Below are 10,191 nucleotides of genomic sequence, written 5' to 3'. Positions count from 1 at the left end.
CTCTAAATCCCAAATGCATATATTCAGGCTTAACCTCTCCCCTGAGCTAAGGCTGCCCTTCTCTCCCTGGATGTCTCCCAGTTCAAATAAATGTTCATTATCACTTCCAGTTCCAACCTGCCTTCCTCCTGCTTCCAGCCATCCAACTAGTTTTCCAAGTTACAAACCTCAAAGTCCCATTTAACTCTTCTCACTTCCTCTTACCCTTGTCCTGCTGGCCAACCAGCTATGTTCACTACCAACCCCCCAGCTCCAAACTCCTAAACTCTGTCCCTGGGTCTTTACCTTCATTTCCTCCACCTGGAACACCTCCCCTCCTCCCACACCCCACCTTGTCCCAAATCCTATTCATTCTTTGAAATTTAGAACACTGGTTAACTTCAATTAATTGCTGCTGCTTCTGAGTTCGAGACAAACTGCTTCTTCATTCTAAACACACATGCTAGGTTTGTTTTTTAACGACAGATTTGTATGTCTCTCACTAAATCATAAAACTCTTGAGGTCAGGGTTTTTCTGTTTTTTGAGGGTTTTTAAAATAAATCATTGGGTCTAGACAGTGACTAATATTTTAGGCGATTAAAAAAATTTTATGTGAATGAATGCATGAATAAATGAGTGAACTGGGAACGAGAATCTCTTCTATGGTAGCCTTTCAGAGAGATTACGGAGAGGGTTATAACTCAGACTGAAAACACGATTATGTAACCAAGTAGGCAATATACATTGTAACAACATACACCTACCTGCCTATAGAGGGCAGGTAATTGCTATGCATCTATGGAGACTTTATTTTTAGGCTTTTCAGTTCCCGGTATAGACAGACAAATTTTAGAAAGGAAGGTACTATTTTCATCCCGTCTGTACTCTTTTATCCGGGATGACAGGAATTAAAGAAGAAACAAGAGAATACGCCTGTAGCAGTACAGTGCCTGAGTCCTCAACACATTTTAATCCTTTCCTTGTTCTTCCTCGTTTTATATTAGGAGGCACATGAATTTAGAGTACCTAAAAGAAATTTTAGTTTTAGGATTTCAATTTGACGAAAACAACGTCGTGGAGATTCTGATTAACCCTATTAACCCATGACTCTCAAACCCAAGGGAAAAATATATCAGTGGAGGGGAAGGGGAAGAAAGGGGGCGGAGCAAAAACTGAAAGAAAGGCAGAGAGGAAGCTGTAGAAGGAAGTTCGTTTTTGGTAGGATTTGTCTTTTTTTAACCCCAGAGAGGGGTGACGCTCTAACGCCCAGAACCTCCACGCCCGCCCTCCCTCTTCCGCCCGGCAGTGCGCTGCTGGACGCTGCCGCTAGGGGCGCCTCCGACCCCGAGGAGCTGAGGAGGCGGTGGCAGCGGCAGCGGCGGTTCTCGGAGCTTCGCCTCCCCTCCTCCCAGACGGGCGGCGGCGCCGGCTGCAAGCTGCACACCGAAAGGGCGCCCACCGCTCAGACGAGCTGCAGCACGACCGCTCCCCGTGGGTGGGCGGGGTCCGCGCAACGGCCGCCGCCGCGCTCCGGCCGGGGCTGCCGCTAGAGGCGGCGGCGGCGGCGGCGGCACCGGCCCCGGCAGCGCCTCCACGCGCAGCTCGCAGCCCCGGCCATGGGGCTGGGCGGGCCCGCGGCTCGGCCGAGTTGAAGCGGCGGCGCCGGCCCGCGCGCCCCTTGGGGCCGCCCCCGCACCCCGCTCGCCGGCGTCTGGCTCTCATGATGATGAAGAAGAAGAAGTTTAAGTTTAAGGTGGACTTCGAGCTCGAGGAGCTCTCCTCGGTGCCCTTCGTCAACGGGGTCCTCTTCTGCAAGATGCGGCTGCTGGACGGCGGCAGCTTCACCGCCGAGTCCCCCAGGTAACGCGCCGGCCGCTGCTCCCGAGCAGCTGCGCCCTCGCCTGCCCCGCAGGGGCTTGTTGGATGGGCAGCATCTCTTTCCGTGGCCCATTTGCTCCAGGAGGGCGGCCAGCCTCGTGAGCTCTTCTTTCTCTAGGGACCCGTCTGAGATCTGTCGGGAATGTATCGATCTGCGAAAGTGCTTTGCAAATGGGTTCTCGGCTGGGGTAAGCCACCTGTGCTCGTGATTCCAGATGGTTCCTGGTATCTGTTCTTCCCTCCTAAATTCTCTTGGAATGGGAGCGATGGTCAGAAGGGAGAGGATGCTTCTGGTTTCTCTTTAGACCTTTCCATATTTGTGAGATGCAAAGTGGAACTTGAGCTGTTGTTAAAACAAAAATAACCCAAACTGCTCGAGTTCCAAGAGCGCCCGCTCTAAACCGAAGCCTGTGCTTTTAGCCTTTCTTCTTCTCCGTGTTGGTTACTGGGGGGCGCTGGAGTCCAGGATGAGGCCGGGGTAGGCCTGGTCAGGCTTGAGTCAAGTGTTCCCTGGCACAGACAGGACAACAGTTTGTGCCTCATCTCAGAGCTGCGTGTCCAGTTACGCGCTAACACGCACTGAATTGCCCGTCTTGAGGCGACCGCTAATGGCTCTCAGTGGGGAGGAATTAGAACCAGAAGGAGAGCCAATGCCCTGCTCTCATTTTGAAATGAGCCCCTGGGCACTCCCAGGGAGTGTCGTTGGCAGGTTACAGAATCAAGTTAGGAGTGGTAGTGTTCCTTGAGTCATTTCAGGGATATTTGTAGGTTGACAGATCTCTCCTAGGGTAAATGTTCCTTAAGAAAAGAGAAAATTTGCGGAATTTTAAAAAATGAACTTTTAAGTTCCTGAGATCAAGGAATAAGGCTCATAGTTAATGCTTATTTTGCTTAGATGTGCTGTTCATGGACTTCATTTTTACCCTAAAAAATATTCTGCTTTACTTTTATCTGTCACCCCTATTAATAATGTAAAGGAAATAATGTCCATGGGTTGTGGAATTGGGACCAGAAAATTGTCCGCAGTGGCAATATTGAAGCCTATGAAAGCCAAAAAATGTAAATGTCTAGTTGGCCAAAGCAAAGGACGTATGAAGCAATACTGATTCTCAGAATTAAAAAAAAAAAAAATCAGCTGAGCGTAGTTTTTTAGATTAAACTATGATGACACATCTACACAGTCATTTTTAACACATTGGTAAGAGAACACTGTAACTCAGAATGGTTGAGCAAATATTGTACCAGCTCTTAAGGTGCTGAAGTCCAAAGCCAATTCTTGAATGTTCTGTAGGTGCAAATGAGAGTCTTACCCCTTTCTGTGGCAAAGTCCCACCCACCACTCTGGCAGTTAGACCAGCTCTTCTGGGCCAGTGGTGACACCTGGTGGTCAGGGTACTTCCCTGCTCCCTCCTTTCTCCCTCAGATTATTGGTTTGGCTTGCTTGTAAATCAGTTATTCTGGTATTGCAGACAGTCATTTATTCAGCAAATAGGTATAGGCTAAACCTTTTAAATATCATATTTAATTCTCACAGCAAGCCTATGAGGTAGGGATCCCCATTTTGTAGATGAATAAACTGAGATTCAGCATAACTAACTTTCCCAAGGTCCCCACATCTGGTAGGTGAAAAGCCAAAATTATAATACAGGTCTCTCTAATTTCAAGCAGATTGATGCCATGTAAAGGAGGAAATTGTGCGTTGTGCTGAAGATGGAGTTTCCCAATGGTTTTAACAAGCAAGGGGTGTAATCTGATTTGGAATTTGCAAGATTGGAAAGGAAAAAGCAGAGTATCCTGTATTAAATTTACCCCTTTTTCTTCCAACTAAAATGTGACTTTAATCAAAGTCAGTTAGGTTAAGAGTAGTGCTCTGTATAACCAACCAAACAACACCCATATAGTTTGGAGGGAAGTGATTCATAAGAAGGAGCATGTTCCTTGTTAGGTACAGGTAGTTGGTGTAAAGCTAAGACCAAGATTTTGGAATGAGGTGGATCTGAACCTAAATCCTAGCTCCACAATGGCAAACCTGGGTTGGTTACTTAGCCTCTCCAGGCTTCCATCTATAAAATAGAAACCATCACTCGCTTATGGGGGTGTTGTGAGGATCTAGTAAGACGATGCATCTAAAACAGCTACCACAGTGCTCTGGCACCAACTGACATTTAAAAAGAAGACAAGGAGCTTGTCTGAAAGGGTTTGTTTCCTTTACATGTTATACTTAATTTTTTTCTCCTGGCAACTATGCAAGTTTTGATTTCAAAAAGCTACCTCATTTTAGAAGAAAAAAGAAAGAAAACCAGAAATACTTAAGGATGTGAATTATTTAAAAATTGCATAACTTAAGGCAGAAATGTAGAGAACAAACGTATGGACACCAAGGGGGGAAAGGGGAGGTGGGATGAATTGGGAGATTGGGATTGACATATATACACTAATATGTATAAAATAGATAACTAATGAGAACCTACTGTATAACCCAGGGAACTCTACTTAGTGCTCCGTGGTGACCTAAATGGGAAGGAAATCCAAAAGCGAGGGGATATATGTATACATATAGCTGATTCACTTCGCTGTACAGAAACTAACACAACTTTGTAAAGAAACTATTCTGGGACTTCCCCAGTGGCGCAGTGGATAAGAATCCACCTGCCATTGCAGGGGACACAGGTTCTATCCCTGGTCCGGGAATATCCCACATGCCACGGAGCAACTAAGCCCGTGGGCCACAACTACTGAGCCTGCACTCTAGAGCCCAGGAGCCACAACTACTGAGCCTGCGTGCCGCAACTACTGAAGCCCACATACCTAGAGCCCGTGCTCCGCAACAAGAGAAGCCACCGCAGTGAGAAGCCCGTGCACCTCAACAAAGAGTAGCCCCCGCTCGCCGCAACTAGAGAAAGCCCGCATGCAGCAACGAAGACCCAACACAGCCAAGAATAAATAAAATTAAATCTTTAAAAAAGTAAAAAAATAAAGCAACTATACCCCAATAAAAAAAATTTTTTTTAAAGGCATTTAAGTTTTAAGTGTTAAACTTTTCATTCTTGGGTACCAGTCTAGGCAGTGCATCTCTAAATAAATGCTAGATTTTAATTTTTTAAAAAATCACCTGTACCTCTCAAAAATCAAATATAGTTAACACTTAAAATTTCTCCCATAAAAGTATGCAATGAACTACACAGAAAAGGGTTAACTTAGCAGGCCCAAGACTGCTTTCCTGAGAAAGGCCTGTTTACAGTGTTTTTGCTGGCATCTGGGAACCTGAATGTTCAGCAGTTGCCTACAGTGAATCAAACTTTGGAGTGGCTCATTGTGCCTAGACTACAGTGTGATTTGTGCTGAATACTTTCTGGGAGTCTGGAATTTTGGCCTGTTCTAGGCAGAGGGTGCCTACGTGACCAGCCCGGAGGTGCCTATGTCGGGGGAGGGTACCCTTAGGTACTGCATTTCTAATGAGTTTCCTTGGTAGACACATGTGTTGTCACAATTTGATGTTGGAGAAATTGTGTTCTGGATGACTCCACTGAGAAAGAACTCTTGGAAGCTTGCACTTGGTTTCTGAGGACTTTGTTCTGTGCCCCTTTCTCCTTTGCTGATTCTGCCTTGTATCATTTTGCTGTAGTACATGTACGATATATCTTAGACATGGGTATGACTATATGCTGAGTCCTGAGTCCTCCTAATGGATCACTGAACTTGGGGGTGGTTGTGGGGACCCCTGATGCATGAACCTACGTAAAAGAATAATTCATTTTGTTAAAGAAAAGCCTTGGAGGTACATAGCAAATAATAAATATATTTAAATATATTTTGTTTTGTGCGAAAACTAAAGATGAAGATCATTCATTGTTTACCAAATATTAATTGAGCATTTACCAAGTTTCTAGCTGCCCGTCAAGGGCAACAAATATAAGTACAACAAATATAAAGGCCTATAAGGCAATTACCTCTACTTAATGAAATTAGATCATACATGGATAATTGCTTGGTGATAGGAGACAGTATGATTTAGTGCCTAATCAGTGGGTCACACAATGTGAGTGTTGTTGAAATTCTGAAGGTAAAGAGTTTGTTTACAGCTGTAAAGGTTACTGAAAACCACATCACCTTTTCAGTTGTGCATGCTGGAAGGATGAAGTGGCGTTGACAGGGAAGTGTGGGTGGGAGGACTGATTGAGCAAGTTGGCAATAGCAGTTGGTGATAGATCAGCCTGACTGCTGAGAGAGTTCACATTCAACTTCTAGCAGAAGATAGAGACATTGAATGCAATTATAAAGAATTTACTTTCCACTGCTTATAGGATAAAAGTCAATCTAATTACTCCAATAAAGATGTTAAAAAAAGTCAATCTAAGATTCTTGCACTAGGTTGTAATGTAATTAGAGTGATGTTTAAGCTGGCTGGTGGGCTGATGCTCTTTGGATTCAAATGGGGATAGATTAGAAATGAGGAGACAAATTAGGAGTCTACTAAAATAACCCAGGCAGAAGTGAATAAGAACCTGAACTTGGAGGCTTCTCATGGAAGTAAGTGATGAAATGAAAATTCTATGACAGATGCCTTGATGACATGACAGAGTAAAGAAGTCAGGAAGAATCTTTGTTTTATTTTGCAAGGGGAATATACATATCGTTGGGGAGATACGAGGAGGTCAGTTATATGTTTAACATACTACACTTAGTGGCAGCCTGATAAGCAGTTGGAGACATATTTACTGTGGATTTCTTAGCTCTGGTCTATTGTAAGTAAGCCTGTGTACTGGATTTTTCATCTAAAATTTCCTTACACTGTTTTGCCCTTTTAAAGATTATTAATGAAAATTAATCTTAGAAGGATCCAGTTTATCCTGGGAAGGTGTATCCAGTGAAGATGTTAGAAAAAAAAAAAAAAGACTTAAAAGGTACTTATTTGTATACCGTATGCTAACACATATATATGGAATCTAAAAAAAAATGGTTCTGAAGAACTTAGGGGCAGGACAGGAATAAAGATGCAGACATAGAGAATGGATTTGAGGACACGGGGAGGGGGAAGTGTAAGCTGGGACAAAGGGAGAGGGTGGCATTGACATATATACGCTACCAAATGTAAAATAGCTAGTGGGAAGCAACCGAATAGCACAGGGAGACCAGCTTGGTGCTTTGTGACCACCTAGAGCGATGGGATAGCGAGAGTGGGAGGGAGACGCAAGAGGGAGGGGATATGGGAATATATGTATACATATAGCTGATTCACTTTGTTATACAGCAGAAACTAACACAACGATGTAAAGTAGTTATACTTCAATAAAGATGTTAAAAAAGGTATTTATATGTAATACATGTTATTAAAAAAGGTCAGATTTTTACATATGATAGTTAATAAAACACTCAGGAAATACATTGTATGATTATAATAATCTAATAAACTGAAGCCAAATTATTGCCTAATAAAATATTTTTGAAGACCTTTCAAAAAGACAGAATGTTACATTAAAATCTTTTCAGAGCACTCTTCCTTTGTAAAAGCATTCACATCACTTTAGAGGTTTACTAAGACTATCAGAACAAGTTAAATAATTTCTGGTCTGCTTTAATAAAGAAATATAATGAGAAAATTTTCCTGTATTTTTTTAGGATTTCCAAGTTTGCTTTATTTTTTTCATCTTTTTTTGTGCTCATAGCTAAATCCTTCTCTAAGTTTCACATGAGCTTGTGGCAGAAAACCACATGTGAATTCAGGGAGTGTCTGGGAAGTTTATGAGCATATCTGTGTTGGATCTTTTACTTTGGAAACAAGTTGAAGGCGTTTCTTTCTCTTTGGCCAGAGTCTCTTCATGTTTTCAAGATTTTAGTTCACTGCACATTGTGTACTTCTTTTTAGTAACTTTTTTCCTTATTTCAAAAATAACACATATTCATGTGAAAAACTTACAAAATAGAAAAGCAAAAAGAACAGAAATTGCATATAAATGAACCAGCTAGAGATAATCACTTATTATTTTGATGTATAACCTTGGAGACTTTATTGATCCGTACACACACATATATATACACACACACCCGCCACACACACTTATCACATACTTTTTTTTTAAAAACCAAAATGGGATCATACTATACTTATATTTTTTTCATTTAATATATCTTCCCGTATCATTAAGTATTCAATTACAGACTTATTTTTAATAGATGCATACCATTCCATTGTATGGATTTCCATGGTTTGCTGGACAAAGCCCCTTTTGAAATAGTCTTCTTTGCTTTCTTTTTTATTAACATTTTTATAAACACACTAAATTGAGCATCCTTAAAGATGTGCACATCATTGTTATTTTTTTAGGATTCACACTTAGAAATGGAATTATTGAGTCAAAGGGCAGTTTTAAGACTTCTGATATATGTATATTATTAACTTGCCCTTTGATACATTAAATTGACTTTTTTAAGATGAAAAAATTAATAATAAGTAACAAATACAAAAAATAATGCTGTTTGACTGTATGGCACAAAATTATTTATACCCTGACCAGAAATGAGGTCATCTATTCGCATTATTATAATAGCTATAAAAATGGTAGCTGACGCTTAATTGAGCTAGTACTTTTTCAAAAGTAGCTAGCACTTTGCCCATGTGTCAGGAACTTTTCTAAGCCTTTACAGCCTCAAAATAATCCTAGGAGGAAGGTACTATTACTACATTATCACTATTATTACTACTGCTATTACTCTCATTTTATACCTGAGGAAACAAGCCCAAAGAGGTGCTGAAAGTTAACACAGCTAGTAAGTGGCAGGGCAGGGAGGCAGTCTGGCTCCAGGGTATGCTCTTAATCACAAAACTCTGTTGCCTCTCAAATTTTATGTTACATGTTTTCTCATTCTTATGTTTTAACAAAACAGTAGATAAATATATATAGTATGACTTTTTCTGAATGCTAGTCTGAGAAAACTGGTTCCAGTGTGTGACACCACTAAACAAGTCATTAGACCTGGCCCCTTTAGATTTGTCCAAAGTTATTGTATATGAAAGATGAGAAACATAGTACTCATGCACGTACTGTTTTTTTCAAGGTGTGACTTTCCAGTTGTAAGTCCTCCAAATTGTTTCATTACTGGATTGTTGTACCTTGTAAAACTGTTATTAATGCCATTTTCCACTAGTAAGTTAATAGTCACTATTGTATGTCTAAGCCTTGCACACTAGGCAGTTTATAAATATTTATTGAAAGAATGCAGATATTTGGAGAAAGGATCTGTTGTAGCTTTGCTAAGAATGACAAATACACAGAGATTCCCAAATTAAATACATGGGGAAGTCATATGGGGAAGTATATGCTGTCCTATGTACACAGCTTATAAAGAATTAATGTTCAATTTGGGGTGTCAGCCTTTGAGGGATATTATCAAGTAGAGATCCAGTAAGATCAAGTAAGATTCTGAGGAATCCCGAACTGTGTTCATAACAGGAGACTGGGGTGAGTCTCAAGGGAAGATGATGGTGTTCAAATACTAAAAATTGAGCATGTGTACATGTATATTTTACATTCCTAATTTTATGTATTACAAAATCCTTTTTATAGATGTGTTACCTCCTGTTGGGTTAAGATATAGATCAAGTTCTGTAACACATATATTTGAAAAATAACAAGTGGCTTAAACTAGGTAGAAATTTATTTCTCTCACATATAAAAAGCCCAAGCTGATGTGGTGGCTCTGACCCATCAGGTTATCAGGGGCCCTGACTCTTTATCTGGTTGCTCTGTTATACCCAACCAGATATTGTTCTCATCCCCAGGGACTAAGTTGGCTCACCCCGCGTCCGAATTCCAGCCACTGGGAAGGAGGAAAGGGGAATGGGAAATCCTTTTTGCTCACAGCCTGTTGACCAGAACTTGAGCACGAGGACACATCCAGCCCCAAGGAAGGATAAGAAATGCCGTCTTTGCTGGGTGTCCATGTGCCCAGCAAAAGAGTCAGTTACAATAAAGAGAAGGGGAAGACGGCTATCAGAGGACAGTTAGCCTCTGCCACTCCTCTCTTTTAGAGAAGAGAAAGTTGATCTGCAGAAAAGCCACACAATTTGTTCAAGATCACACGTCGATTAAATGAAAGATATTTGAAAGACTGTCCCATAAAGAGGGAATAGACTTATGCTGGGTACATCAGAGGAGAGAACAGGACCAGTGGGGAAATGTTGAAGATGGCATGTTTCTATTCAATATAATAACAGAAAAGATAATCTGTAACATTTAAAAGAAGACGGTAGTTAGTGAATTGGCTACCTTGTCCATTTGTCAGGAATGTTATCCTTCATTAGAAGGATGGGTGACCTAGGTGATTCTTAAGGC

The 10,191-nt window shown here is 41.4% G+C and overlaps 1 protein-coding gene across 8 annotated transcripts in view; it reads left to right on the top strand.

The window, feature by feature from the left end:
- Positions 1-1,360: 1,360 nt before the first annotated feature.
- The window catches only part of EEIG2 (EEIG family member 2), a 149,642-nt gene continuing 140,811 nt past the window's right edge, over positions 1,361-10,191 (top strand). For 2 of the 8 annotated variants that reach the window (XM_049700800.1, XM_033434298.2), the window contains exon 1: positions 1,381-1,840. In XM_049700800.1, coding sequence (XP_049556757.1) covers positions 1,701-1,840 — 140 coding nt within the window. In that variant the 5' untranslated portion in view covers positions 1,381-1,700. Of the gene's footprint in view, positions 1,841-10,191 lie in introns of all 8 variants that reach the window. The other 6 variants (XM_049700779.1, XM_049700781.1, XM_033434275.2 and 3 more) reach the window with 6 other exon arrangements.

The sequence above is a fragment of the Orcinus orca genome, chromosome 1, assembly GCF_937001465.1.
Source record: "Orcinus orca chromosome 1, mOrcOrc1.1, whole genome shotgun sequence".
NCBI classification, from domain to species: domain Eukaryota; kingdom Metazoa; phylum Chordata; class Mammalia; order Artiodactyla; family Delphinidae; genus Orcinus; species Orcinus orca.
The sequence above is the reverse complement of the archived record's forward strand: the minus strand, read 5'-3'. Positions and strand labels throughout refer to the sequence as shown.